At 43.1% G+C, this 18,283-nt stretch overlaps 1 protein-coding gene across 5 annotated transcripts in view; it reads left to right on the forward strand.

Moving 5' to 3' along the window:
* Positions 1-18,283, forward strand: part of card14 (caspase recruitment domain family, member 14) — a 69,266-nt gene that overhangs the window by 5,725 nt on the left and 45,258 nt on the right. For all 5 annotated transcript variants that reach the window (XM_062032363.1, XM_062032359.1, XM_062032360.1 and 2 more), the window contains exon 2: positions 1,880-2,180. In XM_062032363.1, coding sequence (XP_061888347.1) covers positions 1,967-2,180 — 214 coding nt within the window. In that variant the 5' untranslated portion in view covers positions 1,880-1,966. The remainder of the gene's footprint in view (positions 1-1,879; positions 2,181-18,283) is intronic.

The following is an 18,283-nucleotide window of genomic DNA, read 5'->3' on the forward strand; positions in this document are numbered from 1 at the left end:
TTTGTTTGATTGCTTTGCTTAATCCATACCATAATTTAATCCCACATACAGATATACTGAAGGTCTTAAGTGTTGTACATGCATACAAATATTTTAAATTACATTTTTCTCTAAGATTTCTCCTCTTTTTTTGAGAAGAACTGTTGTATATTTTTGGGTAGCTGGTTATAGTTTGCTTTGTGTATAATTTTAGCTGTTTGCAAATTCACTACGTTGTGGAATTTCCTCTTTGTCAGCACAGCGAAGGTCTCACGCATCATTGTGCACTGAGAGAGCTAAAAAAAGATCCACTCTTAAGCGGTGTAATACCACAAATTATAGGTAACAGCTGCTCTGCCTCCATTTCCTCATTTCAACAAGGACTTTGCACCTGGCCTGCACTGTGTTTGCCCCCGTCAGCTGTGTGGTATGCGTGTCTGAAGGACTCTAATTTAATTAGGAATTGCCAACGCAAACCTGCTTGACATCTAATTTTCCGATGATAGGGGGCGTTTTTTACACTCTGTGCTGCACGTTTGCAGTAGTCCGACTGGATCCAGCAAACGTGACCTATTTGCTCTAATGTGTCTGAGATGTGCTGTTAGTGCTCATATATTTAAATGGAAAGATGCAATAAGTATGAAGTTGGTCAAATTAATGAATTTTCCTCTAATTATGGTCATATTGTCAAAGCCTGTCATCTGCTTTACTGTATGTCATCAGTCATTTACAGTGCTTCAACGCACAGGTCTTGATTTACAGGTTTTCCAATGCGCACACACACACACACACACACACACACACACACACACACACACACACACACACACACACACACACATTCTTGTATTTGTTACCTTCTCGAGGCCTCCGAAAAAAGCCTAGGACCACCCTTTCTGCATCTATCAAGATGTGTATTTACAACATTAATAATATATACATACTATGCCAATATAAAAAAAAGCTTGTTTTGAAAATGTGTTGGAATTTCACAAGAAAAAGATCACAATTTCACAGGAAAAACTTGGAATTTTGGCAGTATTATATAATGAAGGTCGTCATTTTACTCCAAATTTTACAAGAAAAACTGAACATTTGCGCAATGTTATGATAACAGTTGGAATTTTACTCAGTGACAGTCGCGATTTTACGAGAAAAGCTTAAAATGTTGGCGTTTTTGTGAAAGGAGTCGTAACTTTACTCGACAAGTCACCATTTTTTAAGAAAACTTTACAATTTTGGCAATATTATAATAATAATAATCGGGATTTCACTTGGCAAAATTATGAGGTGGCGACTTGTCCAGGGTGTACATTCTGCCCGAATGTAGCTGGGATAGGCTCCAGCACCCCCCGGCGATCCCGAAAGGGACAAGCAGTAGAAAATGGATGGATGGAATATTATGACAAATGACATAATTTTACTGTAGAAGCTTCCTGTTAATGGCCACTATAGTCTTAGTACCGTAGTGTATTTGTTCATCCTATGGTCACATATGGGACGCGGGTTGTCTTCCGTCGTAAAATCAGCTGTCCGGGGATGAATAGGGAAGTCCTTCTTTAGCTGTCGTCTTGTTTTATCATATATTGCTGACTTTGCACCTGTCAGTGTTTACTTTTGTATGCACATTAAACAACCAAAAATCCTGACTTTGGAGCAATGTTCACGGACTCCAGTATTTGGCTCTCTATTAGATGCAATGGTTTGAACTCGTTCACCGGTCCTCATGTGGAAGGGACTTTTCCTTGTTGATGTCTCAAGAAGGGTAGAAATACAAGAAGACACACAAACACACACACACACACGTGAATGAATACAAGCACTGGGTGTGGAAACACGCTGCATTTATACTGCTGGTTCTGCCTCTACCAGTCTGACTGTCTCTCTTGTCACGTTTCAGTGGGACTCCCGGTGGGACTTTGTCGCCCAGGATCAGCGCCACCTGTGAGCCACCCTTAGCGCTTACTCACACCACCCCACACTCAGGATGGCGGGAGAAAGTGTGCCAGAAGGTCTGGACCTGAAGGAGAAGGGCGAGGAAGAACTGTGGGAACTCATTAATGACAACCGCCATCGGATCTCCTTGGGAGTACGGCCGTGCATTGTGATCCCGTACCTCAGACAAGCCAGGGTCCTCACCGAGATGGACGAGGATGAGATTTTGTCCTCCCACAACCTTACCAACCGCTCCATGAGAACAAGTAGGCTTTTTTTTTTTTTTCTCTTTAAAAAAAGTCAATCTATTGTTATAAGTCATTTCCAGTTTTAATTCCTTAAACACATTTTGCACAAAGTGCCAGAGGAAAATCCCAATTCACTCATAAAATATTATGAGAGCACATTAAAAAGAGAAACAGTTGAATTTTTGACGACAGGACGCCTGGTGGGCTAGTGCAGGTCTATTCGACTGGTGGCACGGGGGCCAAACCCAGCCGGGAAAAGACACCATAACGGCCCCCAAGTTCCTTTCAAAACTTACGAGGCAAACATTTTTGCAGCGAATTCCTAAACACAGTGCTTCGTTGTATAGAGGAACCAGAATGACTGTAGACCAGTGGTCCCCAACCACTGGTACCGGGCCGCACAAGAAATACATTTAAAAAAATAATACATTTTTTATTTTTATTTTTTATTTTTATTTTTATTAAATAAACATAAAAAACACAATATATAGAATATATATCAATATAAATCAATACAGTCTGCAGGGATACAGTCCGTAAGCACACATGATTGTATTTCTTTACGAAAAAAATAAATAAATAAATAAAACCCCACCGGTCCGTGGGACAACATTATCAAGCTACAAAAAGGTTGGGGACCACTGCTGTAGACCACATGTGTCAAACTCAAGGCCCGTGGGCCAGATGTGGCCCGCCACTTCATTTTATTTGCCAAACTTTCCTTTTCTCTAAACTAAAACTGGGGAAATGCGTAGAGTGTTCTGGGCTTCACTGAAGACATGATTTTATTTCACAATTCCTTGAGAGAGAAAAAAGGCCTGGTTAAGCGTGTCTTTGTGTGCTGTATATACTGACATGACATATAATCATGTCATGTGTGCATTCCTTGGGTGAAGCCAGGTTTACAGCTATGTTCTTATTATGCTGTGTGTTACTTATGTATGTTATGTTGCAGCTATTTAAAATAGTTGTGTCAATTTGTTCTGGCCCAAAATAAATTGGCGCTTTGAAACATATCTTTGTCTTTGTGTGTTGTATGTAGACCACATTGTTTGTGTGTTGTATGTAGACCACATTGCTAAGCAGAGTTCAGTGATGTAAATGCATGTCAAGTTGATCAACAGATTGTATTATTCTCCAGTGCAATAACAATACTGAAATGAAGGCTAAAAGGGCATTAATGGGAGCCTTAAAGATTTTTTTTTATTTAAACGCTAATAGCAGATCCATTCTATGTGTCATACTTGATCATTTCGCGATATTGCCATATTTTTGCCGAAAGGATTTAGTAAAGAAAATCTACGATAAAGTTCGCAACTTTTGCTCGCTGATAAAAAAAAGCCTTGCCTGTACCGGAAGTAGCGTGACGTCAAAGGAGCTAGTATTCCTCACAATTTTCCTTTGTTTACAATGGAGCGAGAGAGATTCGGAGCGACAAAGCGACGATTACCCCATTCATTTGAGGGAAAATGAAAGATTCGTAGATGAGGAACGTTACAGTGAAGGACTAGAGAGACAGTGATGGATGTATCTTTTTTCACTCTGACCGTAACTTAGGTACAAGCTGGCTCATTGGATTCCACACTCTCTCCTTTTTCTATTGTGGATCACGGATTTGTATTATAAACCACCTCGGATACTATATCCTCTTGAAAATGAGAGTCGAGCACGCGAAATGGACATTTAAAGTGACTTTTATCTCCACGACAATACATCGGTGACACACTTAGCTACTGAGCTAACGTGATAGCATCGTTCTCAAATGAAGATAGAAACAAAAGAAATAAACCCCTGACTGGAAGGATAGACAGAAGACCAACAATACTATTAAACCATGTACATGTAACTACACGGTTAATAACTCTCAGCCTGGTAAGGCTTAACAATGCTGTTGCTAACGACGCTAAGGCTAATTTAGCAACTTAGCAACCGGACCTCACAGAACTATGCTAAAAACATTAGCGCCCCACCTACGCCAGCCAGCCCTCATCTTCCCATCAACAGCCGTGCTCACCTGCGTTCCAGCGATCGACGGCGCGACGAAGGACTTCATCCGTGGGTTTGGCGGCAAGCATCGGCTAGGCGTCTGCTAGTCCTTGTTGTGTTGCTGTAAGTATTGTACTTAGCCGCTAATAAACCGATCGATCCCACCTACAACTTTCTTCTTTGCAGCCTCCATTGTTCATTAAACAAATTGCAAAAGATTCACCAACGCAGATGTCCAGAATACTGTGGAATTTTGTCGAAGAAAACAAGAGGTTTTTGTATCCGGTCCGATGTGGTCCAACCACTTCCGTGGATTTTGTGACGTCACGCGCATAAATCATATCCAAAGGAGTTTTTCAACCGCAAGTGTGGCGGGAAATTTAAAATGTCACTTTATAAGTTAACCCGGCCGTATTGGCATGTGTTGCAATGTTAAGATTTCATCATTGATATATAAACTATCAGACTGCGTGGTCGGTAGTAGTGGCTTTCAGTAGGCCTTTAAAAAAAAAAAAGTAACTAAATAGTTACTTTTCACAGTAACGCATTACTTTTTGGTGTAAGTAACTGAGTTAGTAACTGAGTTACTTTTGAAATAAAGTAACTAGTAACTGTAACTAGTTACTGGTTTTCAGTAACTAACCCAACACTGGCAGTCAGTAGTCATTTGTTCAACTTTTTTAGTGAAACTAGTGGTGTTCCTCAAGGTTCCATCTTAAGTCCTCTCTTTTTCATCATTTGGTCTATTCAACTTGTTGAGGTAAAAAACAACTTTTGCAGCAGATTCTTAAAAATGCAAGGGTGCTGTCATAGAAATGATCTTTAACTATCTTTTTTGCAAAAGGTCCTTAAAAACAGCAGAGTGCACAAGTAACTCTGAAAAAGCAAAGAGACCAACTTCGAATGTCTACTGTAGAGCAGTGGTCCCCAACCACCGGTCCGTGGACCGATTGGTACCGGGCCGCACAAGATATTAATTTATTTTTTCTTTTTTTTAATTTTATTTTTTTTAATTAAATCAACATAAAAAACACTATATATACATTATATATCAATATAGATCAATACAGTCTGCAGGGAAACAGTCCGTAAGCACACATGATTGTATTTCTTTATGACAACATAAATAAAAAAATAAAATAAAATACCATACCCCCCCTCCCTGGTCCGTGGGACAACTTTTCAAGCGTTGACCGGTCCGTAGCTACAATAAGGTTGGGGACCACTGCTGTAGAGGACGCAGATTCTCCAAAATATACAAAATAAGACTAATAGTGAAGGGACACATCTGGCCCCCCCAGTCTTCAGCTTTCTCGAAATGTGGCCCCCAAAACAATTTAGTTGAACATCCCTGCTCTCGCGGTTACATTTAGCATGTTCTCTGCGGAGTTTGAATGTTGTCATGTGCATGTGTGGCTTTTTTTACTTCAGCTTCCTGCCAAAATGTGCATGTCAGGCTAATTGTTTGTGGAACAGTGTCAAACACATTTTCCTTGAGGGCCACGTCGCACTTTCTCTCGATGAGCTTTTTTTCACTTCACAGGTGTGCCTTATCAGGGTTGATTAATAATAATAACAATAATACATTTTATTTATAAGGCGCCTTTCTGGGCACTCAAGGACACCGTACAAAATCACAACAATAAAAATCAAGTTGGATAAAAAACAACAACAACAAAGAGAAAAGAAAAGATGATTGCAATGAATAAGCAGTCAGGAATAGGTGTGTTTTCGGTCTTGATTTGAAGAGGGATATTAGTGGACTTTCTTGCTTTATCAATGGGTTTGGGACCATCGGTTGTGATGTGATTAAGAAGGTGTGTCCAAACGTTTGGCCTGTACTGTATGAACATATCTACAAACCCCAAAACCAGTGAAGTTGACAAGTTGTGTAAATGGTAAATAAAAACAGAATACAATGATTTGCAAATCCTTTTCAGCTTATATTCAATTGAATAGACTGCAAAGACAAGATATTTAACGTTCGAACTGGAAAACTATATTTTTTGCAAATATTAGCTCATTTGGAATTTGATGCCTGCAACGTGTTTCAAAAAAGCTGGCACAAAGTGGCAAAAAAGACTGAGAAAGTTGAGGAATGCTCATCAAACACTTATTTGGAACGTCCCACAGGTGAACAGGCTAATTGGGAACAGGTGGGTGCCATGATTGGGTATAAAAGCAGCTTCCGTGAAATGCTCAGTCATTCACAAACAAGGATGTGAACAATTTGCTCACCCATTTGTGAACAAATGCGTGAGCAAATTGTTTAAGAACAACATTTCTCAACCAGCTATTGCAAGGAATTTAGGGATTTCACCATCTACGGTCCGTAATATCATCAAAAGGTTCAGAGAATCTGGAGAAATCACTGCACGTAAGCAACAAGGGTCTGAGGGTCCAGCCTTTGACTGATATTTATTACTCTTCCCCCCTTTCCCAATATCACCTTTTTCCCACCTTTTTTAAGGAGCTCCGTAAGTGGCTGATCTGTTGGCGGTCCCGTCTTGTCTCCCTGTAACGTATGTCTGCTCTTAGTGGGACTGTGCCGAAAATGTAATTTCAGTTCTTATGTGTCTTGTACATGTTAAAGAATGGACAATAATAAAGCATCCTGATCCTGATCCTGATCCCCATTTTGAAAATAATGTTGTTCATGTATTCATGAACAACATTATTTTCAAAATCATTAGAAGAAGAAGGAAAAAGCTGCCTGTGCTTTTAGCTCAGTAGTAGTACTCTGGCCTTTCAAACTGAGTTTGCGCCCCACTCGGAGCAGTAGGAAAAAACAACGCAGCTCAGAGAAAGAGAAAGTACAAAATTGCTCAACGAAGCTGAGCTGCTTGGGATTGACATCCATGAACACCAATTGTTGCATTTTTGCCGTCAAATTCGGGGGCCCCTGATTGGATGGGATCCCTGGGCTTCAGCCCAGGTAAGTCGATGCATTAAGGCAGCCTTGATGATATGGGAGGCTTTAGGCTGCACACAAGAGAGCAGAGCGTAGAGGGGAGAATGCCCATATAGGTACGTCCATCAAACTGTGACATCACTGCTAAAAAAAAGACAGTGTTCAGAGACAAGCTCACATCCAAATGCATGAACCTTATGAATTGATTATTTGGCATTGTTTAAAGGCCTACTGAAATGAAATGTTTTTATTGAAACGGGGATAGCAGATCTATTCTATGTGTCATACTTGATCATTTCGCGATATTGCCATGTTTTTGCTGAAAGGATTTAGTATAGAACAACGACGATAAAGATCGCAACTTTTGGTATCTGATAAAAAAAGGCTTGCCCCTACCGGAAGTAGCGTGACGTAGTCAATTGAACATATACGCAAAGTTCCCTATTGTTTACAATGATGGCCGCATGAAGTGAGAGAGATTCGGACCGAGAAAGCGACAATTTCCCCATTAATTTGAGCGAGGATGAAGAAAGATTTGTGGATGAGGAAAGTGAGAGTGAAGGACTAGAGGGCAGTGGAAGCAATTCAGATAGGGAAGATGCTGTGAGAGCCGGGGGTGACCTGATATTCAGCTGGAAATGACTAAAACAGTAAATAAACACGAGACATATATATACTCTATTAGCCACAACACAACCAGGCTTATATTTAATATGCCACAAATTAATCCCACATAAAAACACCTAGGTGTTTGTTATGCTAGCTCCTAGCTACTAGCTACTAGCTCGAGCGGGTTATATGGACGGGATCCCGTATATATAACCCGCCAATACAATTCAAACACCTGCACAACACACACACTCACTCAGCCCAAAGAACCGTTTACCTAACCCAAGGTTCATAAAGCTTATATATTTAACCAAAGTTACGTACATGACACGCACGTACGGGCAAGCAATCAAATTTTTGGAAGCGCGCGGGTGGGACCTGATATTCAGCTGGGAATGACTACAACAGTAAATAAACACAAGACATATATATACTCTATTAGCCACAACACAACCAGGCTTATATTTAATATGCCACAAATTAATCCCGCATAACAAACACCTAGGTGTTTGTTATGCTAGCTCCTAGCTCCTAGCTACTAGCTCGAGCTAGTTATAGCAAGCGATCAAATGTTTGGAAGGGTACTCACGGTATCGCATCTGCGTCTGTTAACGAAGTCAAAGTCCTCCTGGTTAGAGTCTCTGTTGTCCGAGTTCTTCGATCTTGACTGCATCTTTCGGGAATGTAAACAATGAAACACCGACTGTGTTGTGTTGCTGACTTCCCTCGCAAAATACTCCGCTTCGCACCGACTTTCTTCTTTGCTTGCTCAGCTTCTTTCTCCATAATGCAATGAACATGATTGAAACAGATTCACTAACACAGATGTCCAGAATACTGTGGAATAATGATGAAAACAGCTATTTCGTATTGGCTTTAATGGGGAAGCCATACCTGTGTTCTACTGGCTACGTCACACGCATACGTCATCCTCAAAGGCGTTTTGAACCGGAAGTTCCCCGGGAAATTTAAAATTGCACTATATAAGTTAACCCGGCCGTATTGGCATGTGTTGCAATGTTAAGATTTCATCATTGATATATAAACTATCAGACTGCGTGGTCGGTAGTAGTGGCTTTCAGTAGGCCTTTAACACTATTATCCAAATAAGTCAGAAAATAAGAAATACATCATAAGTCCTTTTTAAAGCGGTCATATGTTTTTTTTCTACAATTAAAACACTTCCTTGTGGTCTACACAACATGTAATGGTGTTTATTTTGTGCGATTCAGAATCGATTCTCTTTTTTTTTTTAATCGATTTTTTTTTATTTAAAAAAAAAATAAATTTAAAAAAAAAAATGTTTTATTATTCAATCCAACAAGACAATACACAGCAATACCATAACAATACAATCCAATTACAAAACCAAACCCGACCCAGCAACACTCAGAACTGCAATAAACAGAGCAATTGAGAGGAGACACAAACACGACACAGAACAAACCAAAAGTAGTGAAACAAAAATGAATATTTTCAACAACAGTATCATTAGACATTTATAAAAAATTTCAAAAAAGAACAATAGTGTCACAGTGGCTTACACTTGCATCGCATCTCATAAGCTTGACAACACACTGTGTCCAATATTTTCACAAAGATAAAATAAGTCTTATTTTGAAACAAATTTACATTATTGCAATCAGTTGATAAAACATTGTCCTTTACAATTATAAAAGCTTTTTACAAAAATGTACTACTCTGCTTGCATGTCAGCAGACTGGGGTAGATCCTGCTGAAATCCTATGTATTGAATGAATAGAGAATCCTTTTGAATCGGGAAAAAAATCGTTTTTGAATCGAGAATCGTGTTGAATTGAAAAAAAATCAATTTTGAATCGAATCGTGACCCCAAGAATCGATATTGAATCGAATCGTGGGACACCCAAAGATTCACAGCCCAAGAGTTTATGATCAGAATTTTGCATAGATTTAGTTTAGAGACCGTTTTTAAGTCATTTTCGGATCGTCTTTTTAGGATGTGCCGTTTTGTGGGCGGTGTTATTTATGTGGCTCCACTTCCACAGCATCTTCTCCCCGCCATCTTTGTTGTAGTTTTTAGCTCTTCTACAGCGACTCCACTGACAGATACACAGTACCATATTTTTCGGACTATAAGGCGCACTTAAAATCCTTTCATTATCTCAAAAATCTACAGTGCGCCTAATGTACGGAATAATTCTGGTTGTGCTTACCGACCTCAAAGCAATTTTATTTGGTACATGGCGTGATGATAAGTGTGACCAGTAGATGGCAGTCACACATAAGAGATACGTGTAGACTGCAATATGACGCCAGTAAACAACACCAAAACTTTAAATGTTCCATTGAAAATATAGAACATTACACACGCCGCTCAAATATCTGTCAAAATGTTTTAGTACAACTTTGAAGCCACACCGCTTGATGGATTGTCGGCCCATTACCGTAGTCAGAGATACAAGTATTACTATGGTGTGTGTATAAGGATCGCAAAATGGCACCCATTAGCAGACATGTTATCTGGCATTTTGTTTCACAATATTATGAAAAAACAACTTTTCTTACCTTCTGGTACTTGCTGATGTGTATTTGAGATCTGCATAAGTCCTGAAAATTTGCGCACATCCGCCACTGTAGTCCGTTCCGATTACGTAGTCGATAAGCTTCTTCACTATCTTCTTGTTATGGGACATTCACCCTCTGCTGCTGCCATTTCTAATATAAAGTAGTGTAAAGTTCTTACTTATATCTCGCTTTGGAAGCGCTAAAAACTACCGGTGTGGTGAGTTTACATAATTCACCCAAGGAACTTTAGGTATTAGAGAGTCGGACGGTTTTTCACGGGACACATTTCCGGTGTTGTTATTGCATTATTGAGCCACGGATGAGGAGATGCTGCTCCGTTATTGATTGAAGTAAAGTCTGAATGTCAGTAAAACAGTTAGCGCCATCTTTTGACACTTCTTCCACTCCCGTCCTTGCACGCTACACCGCTACAACAAAGATGACGGGGAGAAGACGCTGTCGAAGGTGAGCCACGTAAAAAAGACCGCCCACTGTCAGCGACTGTCAGAAAGCGACTTGAAGATGATCTGTAAAATATAATCCATGCAACATTTTGACCAAAGAACCACCATCACATGTTATGTAGACCACAAGGAAGTGTTTTACATTTAGAAAACAATCCTGACCCCTTTAATCCATCCATCTTCAACCGCTTATCCGGAATCGGGTCGCGGGGACAGCAGCTCCAGCAAAGACCCCCAGACTTCCCTCTCCAGAGCAACATTTGCGACTTCCTCCTGGGGAATCCCGAAGCGTTCCCAGGCCAGAGAGGAGATGTAATCCCCCCATCTGGTCCTTGGCCTGCCGGGGGGCCTCCTCCCAGTGGGACGTGCAACAAGGACCTCCCTAGGGAGACGCTCGTGAGGCATCCGCACGAGATGCCCGAACCACCTAAGCTGGCTCCTTTCCAAGCGAAGGAGCAGCGGCTCTACTCCGAGTCTCTCTCGGGTGACTGCACTTCTCACCCTATCTCTAAGGGAGATGCCAGCCACCCTTCTGAGGAAACTCATTTCGGCCGCTTGTATCCGCGATCTTATTCTTTCGGTCATTACCCACACTTCATGACCATAGGTGAGAGTAGGAATGTAGATAGCTCGGTAGACCGAGAGCTTTGCCTTCTGACTCAGCTCCCGTTTCGTCACAACAGTGCGGCAGAGAGACTGCAATACTGCCCCAGCTGCTCCGATTCTCCGGCTGATTTCCTTCTCCATCTTTCCCTCACTCGTGAACAAGACCCCGAGATACTTAAACTCCTCCACCTGGGACAGAGTCCTGTCCCCTACCCGGACTGTACAAACCATCGGTTTCCTGCTGAGAACCATGGCCTCAGATTTGGAGATGCTGATCCTCATTCCAGCCGCTGAACACTCGGCTGCGAACCGATCCAGTGAGAGCTGAAGGTCACGAACCGAAGGTGCCATCAGGACCACATCATCTGCAAACAGCAGTGACGCAACCTTTAGCCCCCCGAGACGTATACCCTCTCCGCCATGGCCACGACTCCGCCTAGAAATCCTGTCCATGAAAATCACAAACAGGATAGGTGACAGAGCGCAGCCCTGGCGGAGACCAACCCCCACTGGAAACGGATCCGACTTACATCCAAGCACCCGGACACAACTCTCGCTTTGGTTGTACAGAGATTGGATGGCCCTCAGCAGGGTTCCCCTCACTCCGTACTCCCTCAGCACCTCCCACAAGATCTCCCGAGGGACGCGGTCATACGCCTTCTCCAAATCCACAAAACACATGTAGACTGGATAGGCATACTCCCAGGCCCTCTCCAGGATTCCCGCAAGCGTAAAGAGTTGGTCAGTTGTTCCACGACCAGGACGGAATCCACATTGCTCCTCTTGAATCTGAGGTTCGACTATCGGCCGGACCCTCCTTTCCAGTACCTTGGCGTAAACTTTCCCAGGGAGGCTGAGTAGTGTGATACCCCTGTAATTAGCACACACCCTCTGGTCCCCCTTTTTGAAAAGGGGAACCACCACCCCAGTCTGCCACTCCCTCGGCACTGTCCCAGACTTCCACGCAATGTTGAAAAGGCGTATCAACCAAGACAGCCCATCAACACCCAGAGCCTTCAGCATTTCTGGACGGATCTCGTCAACCCCCGGAGCTTTGCCACTGTGGAGTTGTCTAACTACCTCAGTGACTTCACCCCGAGAGATCGACGTCGATCCCCCATCATCCTCAGGCCCTGCTCCTATCAGGGAGGGTGTGTCTGATGTATTTGGGTTCAGGAGTTCCTCAAAGTGCTCTTTCCAACGCCCTACGACTTCCTCACTTGAAGTCAGCAAAGTCCCATCCTTGCCGTACACAGCTTGGATGGTTCCCTGCTTCCCCCTCCTGAGGTGCCGTATGGTCTTCCAGAACAGCTTTGGTGCCGCCCGATAGTCCTTCTCCATGGATTCCCCGAACTGCTCCCACACCCTCTGCTTAGCCTCGTCCACAGCCACGGCCGCTGCCCTTCGGGCCCGTCGGTACCTTGCAACTGCCTCCGGAGTCCCCTGGGATAACATACCCCGGTAGGACTCCTTCTTCAGTCGGACGGCTTCCCTGACCACCACTGTCCACCAGGGTGTTCGAGGGTTACCGCCCCTTGAGGCACCTAAGACCTTCTGGCCACAGCTCGCAGCTGCAGCTTTAGCAATAGAGGCTTTGAACACTGCCCATTCCTGTTCAATGTCCCCAACCTCCACAGGGATGGCAGAGAAGTCCCGCCGGAGGTGGGAGTTGAAGTCCTTCCGGACAGAGGACTCCTCCAAACGTTCCCAGTTCACCCGCACTACACGCTTGGGTTTGCCAGGTCTGTCCAGAGGTCTCCCCCGCCATCTAACCCAACTCACCACCAGATGGTGATCAGTTGACAGTTCAGCCCCTCTCTTCACCCGAGTGTCCAAAACATACGGCCTCAGATCAGCTGATACGATTACAAAATCGATCATTGATCTTTGGCCTAGGGTGCTCTGGTACCAGGTACACCTATGAGCATCCTTATGCTTGAACATGGTGTTTGTTATCGCAAGTCCGTGACTAGCACAGAAGTCCAATAACAATCCACCACTCAGGTTCAGATCAGGGAGACCGTTCCTCCCAATCACGCCAGTCCAAGTATCACTGTCATTGCCCACGTGCGCGTTGAAGTCCCCCAGCAAGACTATGGAATCCCCTGCCGGTGCCCCATACAGGACCCCATGCAAGGTATCCAAGAAGGCTGAATACTCTGAACTCCTGTTTGGTGCGTATGCACAAACAACAGTCAGAGTTTTCCCCCCTCCAACCCTAAGGCGAAGGGAGGCGACCCTCTTGTCCACTGGGGTGAACTCCAACGTACAGGCACTCAGCCGGGGACACGTGAGTATCCCCACACCCGCCTGTGCCCTCACGCCCTGAGCAACTCCAGAAGTGAACAAGGTCCATCCCTTGTCCAGGAGTGTGGTTTCAGAGCCCTTGCTATGCGTAGAGGTAAGCCCCACCAGATCCAACCGGTAGCGCTCCACCTCTCGCACCAGCTCAGGCTCCTTCCCCACCAGCGTAGAGACGTTCCACGTCCCGAAAGTCAGCCTCTGCTGCCCCGAATTGGTCCGTCTGGAGCCTCCACTTTCACTGCCATCCACTTGGCAGCGCACCCGACCCCACTGGTTCCGACCGCGGGTGGTGGGCCCACGTGGCAGAGAAGATGGTGTGTCCACGTAGCTTCTTCGGGCTGTGCCCGGCCGGGCTCCGTGGCAAGCCCGGCCACCAGGCGCTCGCTGACGAGCCCTACCTCCGGGCCTAGCTCCGGAGGAGGGCCCCGGGCTTCCTCCGGGCCGGGTAACGCATCCTCTTATAGTGTAGTTCATGGGGGGTATCGTAACCCTGATGGGGGGGGGCATTCGGGTACTACACCTTGCCCAAGGGTGACCCGGAACTATGTAAGGCAGGGGCGTTCAACTCCCTGAGGCTTAATACAAGCCCACATACCCATTTAAATTTAAAGACCCCTTTAATGCGCCTTATAATCCGGTGCGCCTTTTGTATGAAAAAGGACCTGAATAGACCCGCTCATCGGCAGTGCACCTCATAACTCGGTGCGCCCTATGGTCCAGAAAATACAGTAAATTAGAAGTATATGCTTTTTGGTAATAGAAATTGCATGCGCATGTACGAGCCAGTCTGCCTCACAACAAGAGGATAGGGATGGGGACGGCGTGGCGCGGTTGGGAGAGTAGACCGTGCCAGCAACCTGAGGGTTCCTGGTTCGATCCCCACCTTCTACCAACCTCGTCCCGTCCGTTGAGTCCTTGAGCAAGACACTTCACCCTTGCTCCTGATGGGTCGTGGTTAGGGCCTTGCATGGCAGCTCCCGTCATCAGTGTGTGAATGTGCGTGTGAATGGGTGAATGTGGAAATGGTGTCAAAGCGCTTTGAGTACCTTGAAGGTAGAAAAGCGCTATACAAGTATAACCCATAACATAGAGAAAAGACTTCAATGGCGAACTCGCACAAAGTTCTATGGGTAACACGCTACCATATATGGATAATCGGTCGTCAATAGCAAAAACGTCACCTAACGGGGAACATTTCAAACGGCGTCTTATCGGGAAGTATGAAAGAAGGTAAGATTGTTTTATAAACATCTCCACCGTGCCTCCACGGTTAAACAGATTAGGATTTATGCAGATCCCAAATACACAACAGCAGGTACCATTAGGTAAGAAAAGTTCTAGGTCAATTTTAATGTTCACACAGGATACTATTCCGTGCGCCAACGCTGTCTGGGGACTGAACCCACGCCCTCTGCCACAAAAAGGAGTATGGTTACACAACACAGTGCCAGGGATTTACACAGGAGTTGATGAAGTCTGCACTTTTATTCTCTCATGGAATACATTTCCTGTAAAATATCATACACGCGTACTGTCATGCATAAATTCCATTCCAATACATTACGCAATACTCATGCACTTTTTTTTAAGTCTACCTGTAAGACGGGACCAAGTGCATCCTTTACGGAATACCAGACGATTCCGTACGTCAAGTCTTTGCAGAGCTAGCTGCAATCTATTTGTTTGCTAAACCGCGTACACACACTTAACACGAGGCACACTTCCTGTCCAGCACTTTTAACCAAAACACTGACTTTGTTGTCCTTTCAGTACATTTTTGTTGTATTGTATCAGTTTTTGTTGTGTTCCTTCATCATACATGATGTCAGTGTCCAATTATTTTCCAGGTGTATAACACACTGGCAGTTAATCCACAAAACCCCAAAGCCAAACAGGACATATAAGTCATTTATTTTTCAGGGGGGCATAAAAACTTTTTTGGATTCATATTTTTTAGTTTACTCAAATCTCTCTTAACAAAGGTCTTTTGATCAAACGATGTCACCGTTTTTAATTAGTACACATTTCCATATGAGTTGGGAAATTGTGTTAGATGTAAATATAAACGGAATACAATGATTTGCAAATCCCTTTATGTAACACGTGGCTTGGCATTGTCTTGCTGAAATAAGCAGGGGCGTCCATGGTAACGTTGCTTGGATGGCAACATATGTTGCTCCAAAACCTGTATGTACCTTTCAGCATTAATGGTGCCTTCACAGATGTGTAAGTTACCCATGTCTTGGGCACTAATACACCCTCATACCATCACACATGCTGGCTTTTCAACTTTGCGCCAAGAACTGTCTGGATGGTTCTTTTCCTCTTTGGTCCAGAGGACACGACGTCCACAGTTTCCCAAAACAATTTGAAATGTGGACTCGTCAGACTTTTCCACTTTGAATCAGTGTCAGGTTCAAACACTGATGACATCTATTAATCAGACAAGAAGCAAGGAATCATGCAGACACAGAGTTCAATTTAGCTCATGAGGAGAACGCATGGAGCCGCACACTTAGTCACAGTCTCGCCCTATGCTCTAAGGTTCAGCTCCTGCGTCCTTCTATTTATTCAGGAGTTCCACAGTCAACAACACTAAGGCCGCCTCTAAAAGGAGTGGTCACATATATTATGCAAAGCAGGTCCAGGACGCACGATACGTGACGGAATGTGCTGGGGGCCTTGTGATTTCGCCTTGTCCCCGCTTCGTCTGCGTGTTGTCATCTTATCTTCATTGAGGTCCTTGAAGTCTCTGCTTCGTCTGCGTGTTGTCATCTTATCTTCATTGAGGTCCTTGAAGTCTCTGCTTCGTCTGCGTGCTGTCATCTTATCTTCGTTGAGGTCGTTGAAGTCCTTGGCTGTCAGCGGGCTAAAACAAAGATAGCATCTACGGCTGAGGCCACCCCTCAGACAAGAGGTCTTTGTCCTTGCACAGATTAGAAAAGTCCAATTTGAGCACAATAGCTAAATAACTAAAGCAACGGACTTTAAGCATACTAAAGTTAGTGTAATAATATATACATAATTATTCTAACAATCAGTCCATCTTAGATGAGCTCGGGTCCAGCGAAGCCGGCGGCGTTTCTGGGTGTTGTTGATTAATGGCTTTCGCTTTGCATAGTACAGTTTTAATTTGCACTTACAGATGTAGCGATGAACTGTAGTTACTGACAGTGGTTTTCTGAAGTGTTCCTGAGCCCATGTGGTGATATCCTTTACACACTGATGTCGCTTTTTGATGCAGTACCGGCTGAGAGATCCAAGGTCACGGGCATTCAATGTTGGTTTTCGGCCTTCCGCTTACGTGCGGGGATTTCTCCAGATTCTCTGAACCTCACCACACCTAATGTGTGTGTGTGACAATCATTGGTACTTTAAATTAACTTTTGATGATATTACAAACCATAGATGGTGAAATCCCTCAATTCCTTGCAATAGCTGGTTGAGAAATGTTGTTCTTAAACTGTTGGACAATTTGCTCACACATTTGTTGACAAAGTGGTGACCCTCGCCCCATCCTTGTTTGTGAATGACTGAGCATTTCATGGAAGCTGCTTTTATACCCAATCATGGCACCCACCTGTTCCCAATTAGCCTGTTCACCTGTGGGATGTTCCAAATAAGTGTTTGATGAGCATTCCTCAACTTTCTCAGTCTTTTGTACCACTTGTGCCAGCTTTTTTGAAACATGTTGCAGGCATCACATTCCAAATGAGCTAATATTTGCAAAAAATAACAAAGTTTACCAGTTCGAACGTTAAATATCTTGTCTTTGAAGTATATTCAATTGAATATAAGTTGAAAAGGATTCGCAAATAATTGTATTCTGTTTTTATTTACCATTTACACAGCGTGCCGACTTCACTGGTTTTGGGTTTTGTACATCTGTGAGACCCCTGATATTTGAAATATATTCCAACAATTGAATATAATTCCAACGACACAGCAATTGTTTTAGCATGTTTAATAAAAGGAAATATTTATTTAAATATTTAATTATAATATTTAAATATTTAATTATTTAAATATTTAATACATATTAAATATTTATTTAATATTTATTTAAAAGGAATAACGAAAAGTAACCAATATCAAAGCGATGATACTTAAATTTCTTGAAAACAATGCCTGACACGTTTTTTGGAAATATACACTACCGTTCAAAAGTTTGGGGTCACATTGAAATGTCCTTATTTTTGAAGGAAAAGCACTGTACTTTTCAATTAAGATAACTTTAAACTAGTCTTACCTTTAAATAAATACACTCTATACATTGCTAATGTGGTAAATGACTATTCTAGCTGCAAATGTCTGGTTTTTGGTGCAATATCTACATAGGTGTGTAGAGGCCCATTCCCAGCAACTATCACTCCAGTGTTCTAATGGTACAATGTGTTTGCTCATTGACTCAGAAGGCTAATTGATGATTAGAAAACCCTTGTGCAATCATGTTCACACATCTGAAAACAGTTTAGCTCGTTACAGAAGCTACAAAACTGACCTTCCTTTGAGCAGATTGAGTTTCTGGAGCATCACATTTGTGGGATCAATTAAACGCTCAAAATGGCCAGAAAAAGAGAACTTTCATCTGAAACTCGACAGTCTATTCTTGTTCTTAGAAATGAAGGCTATTCCACAAAATTGTTTGGGTGACCCCAAACTTTTGAACGGTAGTGTAATTGTAGGTGTTGCAT

This window comes from Entelurus aequoreus, linkage group LG22 (assembly GCF_033978785.1).
Source record: "Entelurus aequoreus isolate RoL-2023_Sb linkage group LG22, RoL_Eaeq_v1.1, whole genome shotgun sequence".
Lineage (NCBI taxonomy): Eukaryota > Metazoa > Chordata > Actinopteri > Syngnathiformes > Syngnathidae > Entelurus > Entelurus aequoreus.